Source organism: Apis cerana, linkage group LG1, assembly GCF_029169275.1.
Source record: "Apis cerana isolate GH-2021 linkage group LG1, AcerK_1.0, whole genome shotgun sequence".
Lineage (NCBI taxonomy): Eukaryota > Metazoa > Arthropoda > Insecta > Hymenoptera > Apidae > Apis > Apis cerana.
In genome coordinates, this window is record NC_083852.1 from 17,518,272 (window position 1) to 17,540,418 (window position 22,147).

At 38.8% G+C, this 22,147-nt stretch overlaps 1 protein-coding gene across 5 annotated transcripts in view; it reads right to left on the bottom strand.

Annotated features, from left to right (window-relative positions):
* Nucleotides 1-22,147, bottom strand: part of LOC107993447 (uncharacterized) — a 248,620-nt gene that overhangs the window by 8,852 nt on the left and 217,621 nt on the right. For all 5 annotated transcript variants that reach the window (XM_062087253.1, XM_062087256.1, XM_062087254.1 and 2 more), the window contains 3 exons: nucleotides 21,186-21,354; nucleotides 20,482-20,651; nucleotides 9,801-9,911 (listed from right to left, as the gene is read on the bottom strand). In XM_062087253.1, the coding sequence (XP_061943237.1) occupies nucleotides 9,811-9,911; nucleotides 20,482-20,651; nucleotides 21,186-21,354 (440 nt within the window). In that variant the 3' untranslated portion in view covers nucleotides 9,801-9,810. The remainder of the gene's footprint in view (nucleotides 1-9,800; nucleotides 9,912-20,481; nucleotides 20,652-21,185; nucleotides 21,355-22,147) is intronic.

Consider the following 22,147-nt stretch of genomic DNA (forward strand, 5'->3'; position numbering starts at 1 on the left):
TTTATCATTTTAAACGAAGTTTAAGTAGAGAGTATCACAAGCCGTACTTCATTTTGAACATTTTTCTCTATTCCGTGTAAAATTCACCCTTCGAATCTTCCAAAAAGTGTTCAGATCTCCATCGATCACCGCCCCAAAACAGAAACGAAAAAAGAGGATCCTCCCCTCCCCGAGCAAGTTTCAGAATTGCGCCGAAAATGCCGCAAGCGCGCATTTATTACGCGAATTTCACGGGACAAGAGTTTCGTCACAGGGCCCCCGAAACACGATCTCGGTTCAATCTTCCATAGAGATTGAAGCACCGTAGAGACATGTAACTTGGAATATGAATATATTGAAGGGGGCTCGTGTTATCCGGGAACACGAAACGCGGTGGAAATCGCGGGCGTAACACGTTCATGGGTAACACGCGTTACGGAGAGAGGAGAGCTCGATGCTCGTCTTCGTGTTCCAATTCAAATGAGAAACGCTCGTACTCCCCGTGTAGGATGCGTGTAATGGATATTTGGATGGAAGACGACGCGCGCGATTTAAGTGTGTCCCATTTGAATGCATTAATTATTCATTTTACACGGGAGGGGGAGGCGATATATACCCCTCGATCGATTTATCGCCGATTTCCACGCCGATTTATCGCGAATTCCCTTTGCAAGGGGAGACGATAGTTGGATAGTTGGATGGTGGGTTGCTCGAGGGTGCGTTGTGTCGAGCGGAATCTACGGAATTTGATTATTTCATCCAACTGTTCTCTTCGTCTTAAATTAATTATTTGGTGGAGAACGATCCGCTATTTCATTTTTCACAATTTTTATATACCTTGGAGGATTCTTCGATCTTATATAAAAATTGTAGCGATGAATCTTTGAAACTTTTTAGAACCAATACTGCGATAACGATACATCCAATTACAGAGTTGTTAATGAAGTTTAATGATAATGATTCGAGAATATTATATCAGTTATATACATCAAGATAACTTTGAAAAACTTTGATCGCGATTAATTGATTCGAAGATGAAGGTATGATATCAAACGTTATTAAAAAAAAAGCACAGGTTGATACAGATTATCGAACGCGATCGATCGAGTGATATTATCTCGAGCAGCATCAAAACCAAATGGATTGAATCGAGGAGATCGATACACCGCCGTCCCAAGTGCATCCAGTACACTCATTTATCACCGTGTCACCGTGCAACCGCATAAATCAAACGCGCGCGGCCATGGATGCGCGCATTCGGATCTTCGACGCCTATTTTAAAACTCTAACGCACGAGCACTGGCCTGCTCTGGGACAAAACCGGGAAACAAAGGGCATTGTCTTGTCCAACATCCGGGAAAAATGACAATGAAATGACGATAAATCTCGATTTCCGGCTCCGAGAGTATCAAGCATTGAAAATTTTCCGCCGATCTTCATATTTCTGCTCGACACTGGATATATTCTTTCTTACTCCAATCTTTGACTTTTCGTCGTAAATATGCAACGCTCTACTTTCGTTCATTCGAAATATTTTTTGAAGAAATTTCGAGTTCCAAGATTAATGTTTCGATCCAACTCCAGAATGAAAGCTCCAGATAACAGTGACGACAGTTTTTTCAAATGTTTTTAAATGTCCAAAAAAAAAAGGTGTCATTTGAATTTCAATTTGCTCGTCCACCATGTAGGAATATTAAAAACAAAAAAACAAAAGAAAGGGAAAAAAATGAGGAGAGAACTCAATTTTTCAACGCTGACAGGTCGAAACGAGGAATTTGGTTTCTTAAAAAAAGGATTTAAATGGATTTTCGCGGAGGGGAATATCGTTTGTTCCGGGAGGAATCATGTGGACGCGCGACGCCAATCGCCACGTCGCAGATTCTGAAAAAGCCACGATCGCAGGATTGACGAATCGAAAGCAAAACGGCGAGAGAGGGGAGGAAGGGGGAATAAAAAGAGCGACAACAACAGGAGAAAATTGGAAATTCGTAATCCTGCGCGGAGGAAACCGGTGACGAGGATTGCACAACGGTGCTGGATCCGGTTATAATTCTTCTCTCGTTCAAGATTTTGACGAATGATTGTCGAGCTTGTAATAATCATATTGCTCTTAAGGAAATGTTAGTATATTATTTGGATATTGGGCCTTGTATCTATTAGAAGTGATCTGGTTTTTGTTGGAGGAGGATAATTATTCGTACAATAAAGATCTATTCAAATTGATCTAAGACTAATCAGTCTGCTTCTGAAGAATCTGGATTTGATCAATTTTCTGCGAAATCTTCGACATGTATACTTTACTTGAAATATTTCTCTTTGTATATTCTCTATTGTAAATTTTCTACAAATACATCTTCGATTTATTAATATCTGTTTAAAATGAAGTCCTGAGGGAAAAGATTCGAAACAATTTATTGGATTTAACATTTTTCCATCCAAGGAAAAGGATATTACAGAAACATCGTACGTTGTAAAGTTTTTTTTCCAAAGGTCGTAATAAAAATAGGACACTTTTGCGCACTTTGACGGAAGAAATATTTTAATCGGTCCACGAGTAACATCCGTTATGACACGTGGTATATCGGGAACACGCGCGACTTTTAACACGACAGCTGGTCGGTGTACGTTCCAGAGTTTCCATTCCACGAAAATTGTTATGAATTGTCGCGGAATTCAACTTTTTAATCGAATTTCACGATCGATGCCGCCAATGCGGGCATGCGTTTTTTAATTCGTCAGAATAGACAATTTTTACGGTGCACGGATCGAAAAAAAGTTGGAAATATTGCGTTGAAACGTTTAATCTGGCAGGTAGAATAGGAACAAAATACCAAATATCTCTATTAGAATTTTCAAATTTGAAATGTACAAAATTATGAATTTAATTATATATTTTAACAAAATATTTCCGATTTTCATTTCAAAATGACATCTCTTCTAAATTAGGTTAATTTTCAACTTTCATGCTATAAATTCGTGCATGCCTTGCCTGCTGTACTCAAAGAAGCCTTCACAGAACACTTTCTTTGTAATCTCTGCTGATAATTATTTCTCACGTATATATATATATATATCTTTCGAGTAAAACTTCTTTAACAAAATTTTGCAAAAAAAAAATACCGATACAATAATTTCAAACTTCAAATTAAACACGCGAAATAAAAAGAAATGGACCTCGTTCGAGGATCGTGCATAAACTGCGTGGAAACTGCTTCGTTTTGTTTATACGTTCCTTTTGGAACGTGACAGATCGCCGATCGGAAAGATACGCGGCCGTGCAACGCAGTTACAGAATTAATGAGTCCGCTTGTTGTCCCATCGATTCTCCATTTGTGGTCACTTTTTTTGGACGTTGGCCAACGATTGAGGGGCGAAAAAAGTTCGAGAACGCGTGTTGGAAAAAAAAAGGACGTGGTCCTTTGTTCGATAAGCCGACGAATCTGTTTGTCCACTCTCGTCAAATCAATCGCTGCACTCCTGGCTTCGTAACAACAGTCGATTAATTACTTTCCTAATAGGCATCCCTTCCCGATTTCGATAATTGTGACGTTGGGATCCGATTGGATCGGATGTGGAGTAAATCCGTATGCATACCTGATCACTTCGTATACACGAGAATTCGGATTTGAATTGTAATTTCACGAGGAGGGAAGATTGATCGAGGAGATTTGGATGTTGGATGAATCTTATAGTACAGGAGAATTATTTATTCGATAGTAGGGGAAGATCGTTGAAAATTTCGTGACTGCGTTTTTCTTATTAACGAGTCGCACGAGTATGAAATATGGGATAAGGATCGTATACTGTATTTCTCTATATATCGCGATCCATGGATTTGGATTTCGTTTCAAAGAGATTTTAGATTTTATTTCCCATTAATCGAGGAAAAGATTATTCCCGAGGATAAATCGATTTAATTGTTTCACCCTCCGGTTTTTCCTTCCTTCTTGACGCATTTTTCCTCCTTCTTCTCTATTATTTGCGAAATAACCCCACTAACGAATGAACCAGTATAAATTCTCAAATTGCACCTGTTCACTTACAAAACCGTTATCGATTCTAACCAATTACGAGATCATTATTATAGAAAAATGTTTAAAAAGTGAACACACCGATCTTATTCCCCATTAAAAAAATATCGGAGAGAAATTTCGACGATAACCTCTCTCTCTCTCTCTCTCTCTCCCCCATAAATATTCGCCCTCTGCCATTCGCGTTCTCTTAATTTCGAAACCAAGCTCGTGGATTAAAGGATCGAAGGAGGGCAACAATTCGCGGGGAATTGGAGGCGCTCATTAAAACGAATCCACGGATTCGCGGGCGTGGAAATGCAGCTCGATCGTTATTTCGAGATAATAAAACAGTGGCTCGTTATCCAGACGGCGAAGCGGCGTGTCATGCCATGCGAATGCCCACCGAAGAATGGATAATGAAACATTTATCAAAACGGGGGGAAACTAATTTCTATTATTTACATCGGAACGTGTTCCACATTTTCAAGCATCGAAGTAATAGCGAAACAAAGGACAGAGATAGATAGAGAGATAGAGAGAGAGAGAGAGAGAGAGAGAGAGAGAGAGAGAGAGAGAGAGAGAGAGAGAGAGATAGATAGAGAGAGAGACAAGTAATTCTGTGGACGATAAAAATTAAGAAACAAAGCTAATAGAATTTGCGAATTTACTTATAGTTTTTACTCCAAATATTTATGCCAGCTGTTATCTATTATCAGATTTTGATTTGAAGAATTCGTAATTTTCATTATCGATTTCTTGTTTTTTGGGGGGAAAAGAAAGAAAGAAAAGGAAAGGGTATAACGACTACACAGTGTTTAATTAAATTCAAACATTTAGCTGTAAATTTACGCGTCTGTTAGAAGCGTACGAATAAAAAAGAATTAAAGTGGAATCCTTGGCGGAAGAGGGAAAGGTTCGTGGATCAAAGTGGATTTAAATTTGTCGAAAGATTTCGCGAAATAAAAGAATTTCGTTACTTTAAATTTCGTTCTCAAGACCGGCCTCCGTTTTCCCTTTACTCGGCAAACTTTTCTTCTTCCGGTGTCCTTCTCCGGAAACTCAAACTTTGATTTAGAATCACGCAGACCTCTCTGCGCACAACCCCTTTTCCTGCGTAGCCAACACCTTTTCCAAAGTATTCAAAAAGGAATCCTGTCCCCAAAAGGGAAAACTTTTAAATCTGCGAGCGGCGAACTTAAGTTCAGAGGAATATGGAGTATCGCCAAGGACATCCAATTGGATGGAACGATTTTTCTAATTAAGAAATTTCGATATTCTTTCACAAATCTGTGCACTCGGATACAGAAAAGAAAGGAGCAGGATCGAAACGAGAAATCCGCTTTTAGAGAGGCTAATTGATACTTCGCCTCGACGCTAATTGACAGATTCATTCCTTTTATCGTGCGCAACTGACGTGGAGAAACGGGCTACCATTCCAGCGTCGTTTTATAACCGTTTTACAACCGCGTTAAAAATCATGGCCCAACTTTCGAGAGTCGATTTGACTCGTTTCTTCGATTTATAGCGGACTATTCGGTTTCGTATCTCGATGCTGCGAGATGTAAAGTTTGAATCATTTGCGTGGAGAGTGAAGTTGCGTTTCAACGATCTCGATGATTCTCGCATACTTTTCGAATTCATTCTCTTTAATTTGTTTCGGATGTGAATAGATTAACAAAAGCTCGATAATTGGAAAAGATCAAAATTTATAATTTGGTAAATCGAGCAAATATTAATCACCAAGAAGAAAAGGAATTGTAAATAGAAACTGGAAGAGTCGAATCCTCGAAGATCGAACGATAATTTATCGAATTTCTGTCTCGAAGTCAGTCCACGCTTCTCAGAGATAGCTCAGTCAGTTTCGCAATTGGATTAAACTGATGAATCACGGCTGTTAAACGCTGTTTACGTTGCGGATCACCGTCCCTCCTTTTTCTCTTCTAAGAAACCGAAGATATTAAAATATCTTTTTTCTTAATCCCGTCAATTATGTTAATCAGACCACGATCGTGCTGATTACGTGTTGACACAATTTATAATTACGTACACAGATTTCTATATAAATTCTTTTTAATACACTTTTCCAAGATATACGTATAAAGATGTATGGAATCATATATCAACTTTTAAAAGTTACTTTCGGGGTGAAGTATTATGGTAAAAAATAAAATTTGCCCAATACTTCTCTTCCAGTACCCCGTGAACCGACAAACTTTTAGATAAATTGGAATTTTTCGAGCGAGAAAGTCCTCTTTTCCAGTTGTAATACACCTTGGAAGAACTCTAAATCATCTATCCTACGCTCGTGACTTTTAAATTTATTCCAATCCTTCAAATACTCTTATCACCCAATTATCAACGAATCAAACTTCAAAAAATAATTCCTCTTCGTATCTTCCACCCAAACTTTTACCAAAACTTCTATCCAATCCAAAAAAAACCAACGACGATAATTGAACTGTATTCGGCACAATCTTCAGAACAACGAATAAAAAAATATCCATATCTTTCTAGTTGTTGGAGACACGCCATATTGTTCTGCGTATATCTCATGATATCGAACAGCATCATCATCGAACGATGAGATACCCGCGATGAGGGATGAAACGGATGCGACGTCATTGGTGCTCGTTCGCGATGATCTATGGTAACTGATAATGAAAGCATGGAAGGTGAGATACGGCCGGGTTGCATATAAGCTATAGTTTCCGCGGGATTCCCGCCACCCCGGTTTCCTTCTCCCCGACTCTGCAGCATGCACCGCGAGATAAAACCTTGAATTATGAATAACGGTTAATTCATCGATTCGTATCGACATCGATACGCCGGTGCACGAGATTAGATGGAAGCTCGAGCGGAGATCGAAACGGAAACGGAGATACCGGATGTGCCCGAGTTCGAACTCACTTTGGATTTCGAGGACGTGTCTCTGATGTTTTAAATTACCGATTTTAAGTTTCTTAGTTTCGATTTATTTTTCTAGTTATTCGTGATCAAGATGATAATTTATTCATTTTCGCTTCTTAAAGTTACAGCAAAATCGACAAGGTTAATCATCCTCGTTCTTTTCATCTATGTTGCACTTCCACTTATCCGCGCAAATAATCGTCGATTAATTTGATAAATTTCCTAAACGTTGGTTCGCGGCCATTTCGCACCTCTCATTGCTCTCTCAGCTCTGTTTATTCGACTAACTTCGTGAAACGTAAATCGTGTAAAATCCAATTAAACGGATTCGATCCCCGATGATCGAATAATACCCGTTTAAATCGTATCGAGACCTCAGGTGTACCTTGCAATTTTACACGTGAATGGTTCCGAAATATCGATTTGATCGCCAAGAAACGAGCTTCGACGAGGGAAGAAAGTTTATCGCGGAACAAACGGGTCAACTCGCGGGCAATTTATTATTAAATGGACGAGGCGCGCAACTTGGAAAATACTGGCCGCCCTTGTGAATTTTAATTCACAGGGAATTGAATTAGTTGGAGTTGTGGATAACCATCAATGGCCGGAAAAACTCGTCCAAAACTTTTCTTAATGGGGATGGATGAGCGCAACAACTTGTTCTCGAGATGTTCGATGTGTTGTACGAACGCGTGTGAAAAAAAGAAAAAAAGAAATCGTGTGTTCCAGTTTAAGAAGGAAATATCGAGATGAAATTTCGGAGCAAGGGAAATTAGTAAAAATTTTCGAAAAAAGAATGGATTACATTCTCAAAGAAGATGCGATTGAAGAATTTTGAACGTTCGAAGATTTGCAAAATTTGATTATCAATTATTATAATTTTATTAGATTATCGAAATTGGTATATCTACCCCAGATTTGGTAATTGAATATAATTAATTTGAATTAATATCTCGGTGAAATTAATCCACCATTTATTTTATAATCCTGTAACCGAATTCCTTCATCAAGAAACACGAGATGAGATAATGCAATTTTCACAAATCGCTCGTCAAATATATATATATATATATAAAGCAAGAGATAAATGTATTTGGAAAATTTGTAATTTTCGTGTAACTCAATTTTCGAAACTCTGTCATCGATCTATCAAAGATTGGATTTTTTCCAGAGGCGAACACAAAACTTTCATCACAACGTTGATAAATTCAATTCGATATAAAAAAAAGAAAAAAAGGAAAATTCAGAATTGACGATATTAGATATAAAATGATATTTCCACATCTCTCTACGTTAATGGGCCAGGTTAACGAGCCGGTTAACAAGTTTATCCACCATATTCTTCCGGTTTCGAGGAGGAAACCAAGGCAGATTTGGTCTGGAAACTTGGTCGCAGCAATTTTCTTACAAGCCGATGAGCTATGGAACCGCGCGACTAAAAACTCGTCTGAAACTCGGATTAGGGATCCAGTTTAAAAAAAAAGAGTGGGGAAGAACAGAAACTTGGTAACTTGCTAAAAAGAGAACAGAGTAGTTGAGGCACAGAAAGAGACACAGACGCACACACACGCACAATCTCTGACGTAAAAACAATTACTACTTTGATACAATGATCCTGGGTATATATATATATATATATATATATATATATATATATATATAAATTGAATGAAAACACGAGTGGAACGAAACGAGAGACAGACACATCGATGGTGGAAAGGCAAAAAAACGAGAAAGAGTGTGGGATAGAGAGAGAATCGTCCGAGAGGAAATTTAGTGGAGAACAAAGCGGAAAATCCGGCGCGTTAAAGATAAAGAGCTAAGCGGAGGAGAAGGAGGGGGACGAAAAGAAAGATCATAAAACGGAAGGTAGGGATGCTGGGGGAGAGAGGGTGAAAAGGGTGAAAATAGTGGAAAAAGGAGTGGCTTTGCAGATAAAAAAAGAGGGGAGGAATGGGAAGGAACAGAGTTGCTAGAAGGGTGCGCTAAACCCGAGGGAAACGGGCCAGGAAAAGCGCATCGGGTAAAAAACCCCGAAGAGAAAACAGAGAAAATGGAGGAGGAAGAGAGGAGCAAGGTGGAGGAAAGTTGACAGAAATGAAGGAAGAAAGCTGGTGGAAGGACACCGAATGGGTCCCAATCGCAAACAAACCTTTCTCGTTTTTTGAGGGAGGGGAAAAAAAAAAAGAAAAGAAAAGAAAAGAGAAGAGAAGGAAAAAAGTGAAGGGAAAACAGAGTAACCGTGCACTGGCAAAAAAAATTGGAGGAAATAAGACGGTAGTCGAAAAAAAGAGTACACAAAAGAGTTCTACTGGACTAAAAATAACGGAGAAACGGGGACGACAAAAAGATTAAATGGAAAACGAAGAAACGGAGGAGGAGTCAAGAAACACGACTATACACGGTGCTTAAACAGGGATTCTCGAATCTCTGGTGGAAACGATTTAACCGACGCCAGGGATATATTAATAATTACGCGGATAGACAAACTTTTCGACGAGGAGCGCAATGATACCGCCCCATCTTTATTACTCCAGTTGAGGAAGAGGGGAGCGGTATTATATGATCGACGAAGATCGTGTTTCCATCGAGTTTCCGTCGACACCGTTTACGCTCGTCGATTCGAAACGAGATCCCGGTATCGTCTGTTCTCGACGAGAACGAGATCCTGTTAAGATCTTTCTTCTGCTTTCTTTCCGGGAACGAAAACGTTTCAAATTGGAAATCGTAATCGAGCTTTCGCGGTAAACGTTTCGGATCGATTCGTTCCTTCGAGAACGAGATTGTTCGCCGAGATAACAACGCGGTTCGTAAACCGTATTTAACGTTAAAAATCAGGTATCGTCGAGACGTGGTGGTCCATTTTTAACGATCGTCCGGGGAAAGTAATGATCGACTCACCTTAGTATTGTCATCTGGAAAAAACGTAGCTCATCGTTAAGTGAATTAGCCACAGGTTGAGGAACGCCCTGGAGACCCCGTTGCCGTCGTGCACCGCGGCCGGCAACTCCCCTGCAACCAAAAGAGAAGAAGGAAATCGAATTAAGTAACCCTGCTTTGCGGACGTTTCGCTCGTTTGTTTCACTTCCTTGAGTCACTTCCTTCGACTTGATCTCTTTCGAAGAGTAAAAATAAAAATTCTCCATTCCCTTAAGCATCCTGTCAATAATCCATATTCTAGAAAAAAAAAAAGAAACTATTCTCTGTTCCACCTCTTCCATTTCTTCGTTACGTATCCATATACGCGAGTTTTCCATTTTTAAGAAAAATCCAAGCATCGAAAGAAAATCACAACTGCAAGTTACATTCGGCTTTCTCTCCTCTCTATCGATCAACTCCCTCGTAAATTAATCAATATCAGAATCCCTGCGTCGAAATATCGGGGGCATTTTCAACGAAGCCTCGCAATATCACCTCCCCCATAAATCCACAGGTATCGAAGAAGCCGATCGATCGAAGCCAAGTCGCCGATTCGAATTTTCAACTCGTGGGAACGATCAATGGAGCAGGGGGAGGGAGGGAGCGCTTTTCGTTGGAGAGGAGCCGCGATGATATCACGGACTCGCGTAAATCAACACGGTCGAATATATATTATTTTTTCCCGCGCAAAGCGAGGGGAGGGGGCTGCTCGTGCCGCCGACAAGAACACATTTGTCATTTCATTAATGGTTGTTCCGTTCTATAGGTTTTCTGTCAGGCACACCCCGCCACAGCTTGACGTATTTTGGTGGCGTCCGTTTAATCGCTCTTCGACCGAGTTACGTTTCCTGGGTAATTGTCGGGGGAAGGGATTCTCTTTCTCTCTCTCTCTCGTGAAATTAGACGCTTCTTATTAATGGATTTTCCACCGTGGGCCTATCCCACCTCTCTGTTTATCTCTTAATTCCCTGTTCTCTTGCTTGCTCGTCCGTTCGTAACGCGAGATGCGTCTTCCAGGAAACGTTTAGTGTCATCGTGGAATGGAATGGCGCACGAATTTTCTTATTCTTTCCTCGTGTTTTGTTCTTTTTTATATGGAGCAGCATTGAGAAAGCTTAGAAAAATAGCTATCTTTTGAAACTATGGATTCGAATACCTCAAAGTCTGACAGGAAATGTACCTCTTCTGATGATATATTTCAAAGATCATACTATCAAATTACTCGGTGTTATTTGATAGAATATATTGAAATATATTCAATTTCGCGTGAATGTCAATTAAAAAGGATTAATAATGCACGATCGAAGGTTATCAATTAATTGGTAATTAATCTTCGATTTTTTCGCGGTTGAAAAATTAAGTTTAAGATCAGGTGAATGAAATCATTTCAATGCTCCACCAATGCTCTTCTTCCGGCGAATAACATCTTTCTCTTTCCGTTTTCCTTTGTGCTCAGAATTTTTCATCTCCACGTGTCTCGACGTGTCGCCGCACACTTTCATCAGGACCATCTTCAATCTTTCTTACACGTTCTCAACGTATCATCCTTACGGTTTCCTTCAGGAATTCTTTCTCTTCCGACGTCTCATTGGCCGCTTTGATCTTTCAATTTTTACCCATCTCTGTGACTGTCCTCCCAAGTTTGAGATTTATCCTTCCGATTTATATTTGTTTTATCTCCTCTCTGACCCCTTCTCCCTCCATCCTTCTCCATTTCTGCATCTTTGCGTTTCTCTCGTCTCACCTCCACTTTCCAGCGCTTTTTTAAAACATTTTCCATCTCTTTTCCAGCCCTTTTTAAATCTGTCTCATCCGAGTACTCCTCTTCTTTCAGTCTCACTCGAAATTAAATTGTTAAAATAAGAATCTCTCACTGTTCTCAATTTATATAATTCATATATAGAGGGAAAGAGAACCATTATTTCTGGTTTTATCGTTACGTATAAATTTTTAAATACCGATCCAAAACACAATTCTCCTTTTAAGTGGTTTCTCATCTAGCGATCCTTTCTTCAAATTTATTTTTCTACAAATAATTTTGAATTACACGTAAGAAATAACAATAGTCGTTCAATAGTTTTTCACCTTTCCCTTTTTACTCTTTTCGAAATTAAAAAATCAATAGCAATAAAATTTAACGAGCAAATATACCGCGTATAATTTCAATATATCCCTCGCCGCGAGGATCAAACAATCAATAGAATATTTAATAAATCATCGAAGCGGTAATAAACCAGCTAATTAACGCTGCTATCGCGCGGAAATTTGATGAAATTCTCCCCGTCGAGATTATTTCGAAATCGAGTTTCGATAAATACCCGGACAGCTCGCGACGCAGCTCCTTTTTCAACATGGAATTCGTATCCCGATATGAAAATTATCGAATATTATTCGCTCGTCACGATTCACTTTCGTTTCCGTTGTTCGGAAGACGGAAAAACAGATCGATTTCTCTCGATTCGTGGCAATTAACCGCGATGAATGGCACTCTAATCAATAGACAACGAGGATTCACAATGGCCAATGTATTCATGGCTCGATTGTTTCGATTCAAACCACTCGGATACGTTTCCTGGCCTCGTGGACGCACGGGTGCACGCCAGCAGAACTTCCTATTGCCCACTTCCTGCCACCACCAGCCGAGAGAATTCCAATCGTCGATCGCCACCGTATCCTCCTCGATTCTTCTCCAATTTTCATATTTATGCGCGTGAAAATTTCGCTGCTTTTAACAAGATATTCGTCGAAGCGCGGCTCAGATTCGATATTTTGTGAGCAGTGATCGAGGTATGAGGGAAGAAACGTCGAAAACGGTCAACACCTTTTCCTTTTCTCTAAAACGCCTCTTCTAAACCACGGATTTCGGATTTTCCCGCGAATAATTTTTTCGGTAGCAAACAGGCCAACGATTTTCTTTCGAAGTCGTTTGGTTAACTTGCACCCCTTCTTGTTTCCACCCCTTGAAACCATTTCGTCGTCCTTCGAGTGTGTACCACCACCGGCCGTCTTCCTTTATTCCCAAAGTTTGCAGCCCAGGCGCAGTTTCTTTGCCACTCTTCACCCGCTGCTGCTACGTGCACCACTCCCGAGTTTTACTTCACTTTTCCGGCATTACGAGCAGTTTGTTGTTTGTCCGCCTTTGCCTTCTCCAACTTCCCCCTCCCGAGTTTTACTTCGCGCTAGTTTGTCGGCTTTTGTTACCGCGACGAACGCTTCCTTTTATTTCAGTTCACGGACTTTCTTTACGCGCGATTCTCTTTAGAACGGGGAGGGGTAAAAGAATCAACGTGCATATTTACGTATCACTCCATTCGGATGTTACGAAAAATTAAATTGAATCGACGCCTCATTCTTGACTTCTTAATTTTACGATAAATTAACAATTAACAATTACGGTAGATTTACTTTCTTGTCATAATTATATGCATCCGTTTTTCGGCATGATGTATAATAAACGTCTCGATGAGAATTTTCATTGGAAAACGAATATTTCATATTTCTCTCGATTTTTACGCCTACATTTTCTCTATATTCTTCCTTTCTCTCTCCTTTTCTTTCTTCTCTCGACAAAAAGGCTGGTCGGTTTATCATAGGTGGAACGGTGATAAACTTGTTAGAAGGAGGGGCGGGTATGGAGCGGAAGGTCGTAGGTCAGAGGGGCCGTTTCGCCTCATATGTGGCCACACTTCCTGGAGACGGAACCCTCGTTTTGGAACCACGCAGCGGAATTTACTATTGGTCACTTCCTGGCCTCGTAACTCTGTTCTCGAAACTGTGCCGCAAAGAGATATAGCCTTCTCTCGCCTCCTCTCTCTCTCTCTCTCTCTATCGATTTTATCGAATATCGAAGGATCCTAAGAGTCGAGAGGCCATCCCTCTCGAAACCTCTTTAGAAACTCAAATTTAAGGTTATTGTATTCATTGAAACAGAATGGAACGCTTCTAAATTTCTGTCTTGACTCTCTTCCTGTTTTCGAAAGGAAATATTTTTTCATTTTTTTTTTTTTTAGATGAAGAAAAACCAAGAAGTCCACTCGATCCTTCGAAATTTTCATCGTACATTTGTATATTTATCTATGTTACAAACGATTCGGTGAAGATTCGAGAGAAATTTGATGAATAAAAAGAAGAATACAATGATTTTTGAAAAAGCTTTCAAAATAATTTCGTTTCCCCTCGAAACCATTGAAATTTTAATAGAAATTTAATATCAGAGAAAAAAATAACTCGAAACAATTCCATCCCCTATTTCCAAAATCAATTAATCCAAATTGGAAATAGCTTCACGATCGATAAAAAAGCAACAACAATCGTTTAGGAAAAAAGCAAGATTCTGGAAGTAAATACCAGAGACACGGTTTAATCAATCGAAACGTGAACGTGTAGAATTATCGAGATCCGATGGCGGTAACTTTAGATTCAGGTCTACCCTTTCATTTATCTCGCGGCGATCAAGAAAGAGAAACTAGTAGATTAAGTCTACGACACGGCAGACGCTTCAACGACAAACGTCATTCGTGGACGACAGATTGTCATCCCCTTTCATCGTGTGGAATAAACAAGAGGAGACGAGTTTCTGATCGAACTTCCCTTTCCTCTTTTTTTTCCATCTTTCTCCCCCTTTTTGTCTTATTATCGGATCCAAGGCACGTATCCAAGACGTCAAGTTATCTCTTCATGTGACAACACCACTGTCTTGTGATCATTTCTTCGCCTTTCTGAACAACGTATCCCTATTCTCGTAATCGAATACAAGGAAAACGGTTCGATACGGTTCTTCTTCTGTTTCCTTTTTATTTTTTTATATTTTTTTATGGAATATAAAAACGATCCAGAGGCTTGGATCTTCGCGGAATGAAACGACGAGCGAAATGTGAATATTTTATGGACAATGGGGAATTCGTGATGATAGCTGCGACAGTTTTTGCATAACGAAATCGAGAACGTTGGAATTTTGATATAAATGATCTTGGAGGATACAGTTTGTCAATTATTATTGGATTGACTGTTTAAATGACGCGCTCGAAATCAAACAACAATTAAACCTACAGGTTTCGACGTCGATTGTCGATCCGTTTTATTTGTTCAATGATTAATAGATTCGATGCGATTGTTGATTGTTGGTGGGATATGCATATATGTATATATACATACTAATACTAATACTAATTTTACGTATATTAATTTTGCGCCTCCGAATAAAATTATTTTTATAATTTTATTCGAATACTTATTTTATTTATTTGAATTTTACCCTTACGAATCGATGTTTCGAGGGACGATATTATTCGTGGAATAATTCGAATTCAATTCTTACGAAGTGAAATTCAGTATCAAAGGATATTAAAATAGCTGATTTTTTTTTAAAAAAAGATACAAAAGGAATTTCTGTGTACCGAGTTATTATTAATAAGTAACGGTGATATGGGATATATTATTATAATATCAAATTCTTGCGTTATTTTCGTGGAAACGCGTGGCCAATAATAATTTTATTTATTAATAAAATTCTTTCAAAGAGGAAAATTTACATACGCTCGAATCGTTTTGCGCGCGTGTTTACAACAAAATCGAGGAGAAATTCGAAACAAGCCTCGATCTCCGATTAATATTTTATTTTAATTCTCGTTCCTCTTTTCGCGAAGCAGCTCTTATGCAGCAAGTTTCCTACTTTTTCAACACGACATTTTTCAAATGGCTCTCATCAATTTCACCTTCATAAAACATTTTTCCCGTTCTTTGATAAAAATTGCACATCTTACTTTTTGAAAAGCTCTTATTAATTGTCTCAATTCGACCGATTTTTCCCTTTCAAAGTCAACCTCGTTAAGAAGTAACGATATATACGCGCGGCAACTTCCAAGATACCGCTGCGAACGTTAAATAAATTAATATTTGTAGAAGAATATTGAAATTATATATTTAACGAAATGGCACAGTACACTTTCTTTCCTCTACTGAATTCTATTTGCCCGTGAAACTGTACACCAATTGATTGTATATGCCTTTAAATAATTCAATTCGTAATATTTCTATTATATTCTTCATATATTTCACATACTTTCTCAATCTCGATCGATCTTAAAAGATTAAAAGTTGTGCAATATATCGTCGATGCAATTCGAGAATTTTCCAAACACTCGGAACAAACGATTGAATTTTCCTTGAATTGTCCATCACAGTATCAGTGGATCGTATTCAACGATTATTTGCTTCGCATAAATTTTGATATTCCATATCAACTATGCATTAACACTAAAATCGCAGAAACGATGATCGTTTACAGCTATGAAATCTCGAGATTTCAATAGTGTTTTCGTCCAGAATCGATTCCGGATGGAACGAAATCTTCGTGTAAAATTTTAATGCCACGGTTGCTCAAACTTACGCTCAAACTTTCAGTTGACGACGTGGATTTTTAAGGAATTGAATACTCCTCAAATGTTTCATAAATTTGATTCTTTTAAATTTTGACTCGATTTTATTCTACACGAATTCTATTTCGTCTCAAGAAAGAACAGGATTGGAATACATTGCCTCGTAATCACCGCTGGAATCGCATTCAGGCACGAATACCCATCGATTAAACGATTCGAGGTCAATTCGACGAGATCGGAGCAATCAATGATAGAATAGAGAAATAACTCGAAGAAATAAGTATACGATCAATCTATCACCTCACCACGCGTAACATCTTCGTAAATTTGGATCCAATTTACAACCAAAAACCTTCGAACAATTCTAGCATTTCTCCTTCCACTCGATAATTAATTTTCTTACGCCGAGGGTGTGCTCGACTCGAATCCGCAATTGCTTTAATTCTCTAATTGCGCGAATTAACTTACGAGCTTTGAACAATTACGAAACTCCGGCATTTGACGCGAGGAAAATTATAGACGCGTCCAAACCATTCCACCATTGTCTCCACGCTTACTTGTATACAACAACTTACGGTCACGCGACGACGTCAGTCATTAAGACGATGCACGGTTATTCATCGGTTCCTCTTCGAACAACCCCTTTGTGCACCGCTTTGAAAACGCGAAACGAGAACCGACTGCTCGGTGAAACGTTGAAAATTAACAAAGAGACCCGTGAAACGCGATTAATCGCGGGTAAATATTTCACTGCCAAAATTGCAAGTAGGATATGGTGATTCTACTTCGATGGAAACTGATACGGAAGGATGGCGTTTCAGCGTTGGAAATTGTCGAGCAAAGCTTGTTACGGTTATTACCATCGTACGAGTGTAACTTTGTCCCGAAAATAATACGATATGGAAATAATGGGATTTTTCTGTTGAGAGAGTATTTGAGAATGGACGATGCGAAGAAAGGATCGATTGTACGAATGAATTTTTTGGTGTCAACGATGACCGCATTTGAGGAAGTTGAAGATGAAGAGTGTTGAACAAGAATATATGGATTTTCTTAAATATTAAAAAATTGAACTCGAATACAATTACAGAGCGTTTCCTCTCTTTTCGTCACGACTCTGTTGTTTCTTTCGAGAAAAATATCGCACGAAAAAAAATAGATGAATATTGAAGAAATAGTTTCTAATTTTTTGAAAAAAAAAAGAGAAATATTCCATTTCTCGAAATAGAATAATAAAACAAAGTGCTCATTTATCAACCAAAGGGAACATAAGAATCATCCGAGAAGAAACCACGAGTAGACACAATCGTAAAAACAAGAACACGGTCGACGTCGTCGTCGAGATCCCCAGAACAAAATAGAGAAAGAAAGAAAGAAAGAAAGAAAGACATAAAAGAAGAAGAAGAAGAAAAAAGAGCGACAATATGTTCTTTCCACATCGTGAGAAGTCACGTGAAGTTCAACGCGACGCTCTCTTCGACATTGTATACGGGATTCGCGTTTTCAGGATGAAAGGAGATGAAAGCCGCCGCGAGAAAGCGCTTTTTCGTCAGAAATCCTGCCGCTTTTAGGAGACGAGAAAGAAGTAGCCTGTCCCCGTTCGATTGTGTGCAATCGCAGACACAACAGACGTTTATGCTCCCTCGAAAGAGACCTGTCCCTCTTGTCGAGATGCCAGCTCCACTTTTTATTCCGGATTCCAGTGACCGTGGCAAAAAGATGTACGCCAGCCTCGATTGTCTGACAGCAGAGGTGGAAGGGAAATGAGTCAATGATTGTGGTACAATGACAAATAAGTGGAGTGATTTTGTGATTTTTCTCCTGGGATTGCTATTTTTTGTAAATTCGTAATTGCAAATGTACTTACAGAATTCGTTTATTTACTATTCTTCAACGAAGAAAAGCTTCTGTCAATCTTTTTTCAGATTAATATATTATTTACGATCTTTACAAGGATTGATATCTTGTTTATCAGTTTTTATTCGATCCTCCATCATGTTTGTTTATTTAAATATTCATTATTAATCATTTACACGATATTAATTTATTATTTAACAAGCGATATAATTTTCGTTCGAGGAGCAGAGAGAAACACGAACCGTTCCGCTCCGTGTCCGGAAAGCGACTTAAATCAATATTTCGGATATCAATAACAATGTTATTGAATGCCAGTTACCAGTTCAACATTCATAATATTATTCGTATATTACGCGACGTAAGAATAATATTAGGACAAGCGATTCCAAAATTAGATTCAATATTCTCTCGCTACTATTTAGTAACAATATTGTTTTTTTCTCTATTATTATTAAAGAAAATCAAGAATCATTTTTTAACATTTAACATCTACAAACTGTAACGAATTAAACGAGAGAATGGATGGAATCTATGATACCATTAATAATAATTCTTACGCCTGATATTATAAAAACTTATTAAAAAAATATCGATCTTTGTAAAACTCTTTTTTAAGACGTATCATTATATCGAAATCAATTTATCGATTAATCTACTCACGTCTCGAACGTTACGCTCGGCCGCAATAAAAATCTTCACTTTATGGAACAGGAAAGATTCCTAAACCCTCGATCCAATCGACCCATAACGCGAGCCTTAACCTTTTCCATCTAAAACGATCCAACCAATTTTTTCCCACGATTTCTCCTCGATCCCAACAAACATCCACCGATTCATTCCTTCATTTCTCTCACATTCACGCGATGCAGATTAACCGACAGCGATTCAACCCTCGGCTGCAACGCGGATGCACGATCGTTAAGGGCGACGTTGACGTAAGTTTCATAAAAATGGAAACGTTGTCGGCCTAATATTCACGTCTCGATGTTCTGAAACGTGAAAGAGAAAAGAGAGAGAGAGAGATAAATAGAGAAAAAAAGAAGCTTGAACTAGGAAAAGCCACAGCAGTGGTGGAGAATGGGAACAGAGAAACGGCGTTATCGTGCTGTCTATTTTTTTTCCCTTTTCCTCCATTTGCAAACCTTATCCAGGGTACTTCGAGATCATTGTTCGTGACTGTGCCGGCTCACTTCTAATGCTTCCTCACCCAGGGCTCGGCCATAAGAACACCGATCCACTCGGACGGGCATAATAAGGTGCTCGTCGAGAAGATGGACGATCCACTGGCACGGTATTCACGATGGAGTGTGCCACTACTCTCTATTCTGCTGAGAAAGAAAGAAAGAAAGAAAGAAAGAACCGCGCAACGTTCGAAATATCGAGAGAAATGAATTTTGATCGAGAATTTGTGGCGAGTCCGATTAACGTTAAATATTAAATAATTAATCCTTGGAAGTTTGAAGAGATTTCGATACAATAATTCGATGAGTCCAGCCATCCAGGTGACATGATTGGAAAGGTACGTATTTTCTCTCTAAGAAAAGTTGAAAGGGATTGACAATTGTTATTGGAGAATTCCAATTCTCAATTATTACCAAAAATTCTTCCCCTCTTAAGAAATTGGAAGATAATATATTTTGAGAACAAGCCGAAATCTCTCTCTTGAGAGAATACTCCTAAGTGAAGATCGCGTGTCCGTTCGTCAATGGAAAATTATTCTCATGAACGAGAATAATTTCTCTCACCTTTGCGCTATCTTTTTTCGTCGATTTACCGCAGTGATCTTGTCCGGCATCTTTCTTTTATCTTATCCCGAGAGATCAAAGACGCATGGCCGATTAGACACAGCGCAAAAGCTTCGATCGACCGCGATCCACCACGCGTTTCGATTTCTCCAACGGATAATGTCGCGAAACGAGAACTCTCTCCTTTCAGGATTTACACCCCGGTTTCGCCATGTTTTCGATACATCTGGTAAGCGCATTATCGGATAAAGAAAGGTCTTTTATCTAAGCGCCTAGTTTCCGGCGGGGAACGTGTCGCCACGTGGTCGAGAATACGTGGCTGATGCTTCGTTTATTTCACCTGGTTTTATACGCGTCTCGAAGAAAAGAATTTCTCCCTTGGACATTGGAGACTTTTCGATATATACATAGGCTTGTGAGCGGATTCGATTCAACGGGAAGAAGAATCTGGTTTAAATATTTTCTCCTTTCGATTTTTCTTTATATTATTCTTTATATTATTTTTCTTTATATTTTCTTTATATCGGAAACAGTCGAAATTTTAAACCTTTCGCGATCGATTCAATCTTGCACTCAAAGGAAAAAAGCAACGTTTCACCGCTTCGATAATAAATCTATTTGAAAGGGAAAAATTGTCATCAAGTTATTTTGTAGAAAAATAGATATAAAAGGAGGAAAACTCACCATTGAGCACGTGTACCGCGACAGTCGTTTTAGCCTTTTCCGGAGCCGTGGGCCCTTTTACCACGCAGCTGTAGTTTCCGGCGTGTCTTGGGCTGGCCCTCTCCACGATCAGGGTGCTGACGATCACGAGGACTTCCTTGCCAGCCAAAATCTCCGTCGTCCTGTTTTCACTGGAAAAAAGAAACCAAACGTTCGATCGTAATTTCTATCCCATTGATTATGGAAAAGAGAGGGAAGATTGAGAATTCTTCCAAGTATTTTCTTCTACTTGTTCGTGCAATAATTAATTTAATTAACACTAGAGAATAAATAGGAAGAAAGGGTTATTAACGTTTAATGAGATTACTGGTATACTGGACGAGACTGAATTATTGTTCTGCTTTTTTTCTTTTTTGAGCTCTCTAGGTTGCAGAAATTAAGATTTTAACCTGCTTGTTTGAACTTTACACAAGGGAACTGGAGCGGGAAATAAGTTTAACCTTCTTCTCGTTTCCACGCTGGTTGCATCATGGTCACATATTTAAAATTTTAAAACGGAGCGTTAATCTCATCGGAAGTTGAGGGGGTGGAAGAATTTACGAGAATTTTTATAATTTATCGTAAAATTAAAGGATCAAATTGACGAAAAAGGGCTGGTAAACTTGATGAAATTTTCTTCTTACTTATTGTTGTGTATTATATCTCGTAGCAATTACAAACCTTACCTAACGTCCTCGGTAAGCGTTTCATCCCCTCTGGTCCAAATGACGGATTCCTTCAGGGACTCGATCACGTCCCTGGCTTCGCATCTAAGCTTCAGTGCGCTTCCTGCCTTTAGATGCCTCTCCTTGGATACCGCTCGACCGGAATCGTCCGTTATTGTCAATTCCGGCGCTGCAATCGAGAACACACCCTCTACAATATTACTCGTCCTCCATATCCTTCCATCTCTAAGAAACGCGTATAGAATTTTTCTACGGGGAGGAAGAAAAAAAAAAAAGAAAAGAAAAAAATTAATCATCCTCGAAAATATTAAAGACAAACGCACGAGAGAATATATATTCTCTTCATCTCTTTGCTTCTAGAGAAACGCATATATTTACATATATATTTTACACGTTCGACGAGAAAAAATTAATTATCCTCGAAGAATATTAAAGACAAACACACTCTCTTCTCCACGATATACTCCTTATTCCCTGTATATCCCTCTTCTTCTCTATATCTTTAAGAAATACATACATGTACACAATTTTTCTTCTTCTTCGGAAAAAAGAAAGAAATTAATTATCGTGGAAGATATTAAAGACAAACACACGAGAACGTACAATATTCTTCTTATTCTTTGTTCCCTGCGAAATACACAATTATACACGTTCGATGGAAAGAGAGAAAGAAAGAGGTAGAAAAAAATTTAATTTCCCTCAAAGATATTAAAGACAAACAGGCACGAAATTCTCAAGAGCTCGACAATTATCGCCACCAGTGATAACAGCACGTTTTCCGTATTTCCAACCGCGAAATTAAACTTTCAAAGAGGCTCGCTAAGGGTACGATTACGCGAGGAAGAGGGATTGAATTACATCCCAGGCGAAATGTATTCATAATTAACAGTCGTAAAACGGAGGACTCGTTCGTGACTCGGCCCGACTAATTTACATCGTATAATTAAAGCAATCCGCGAAAT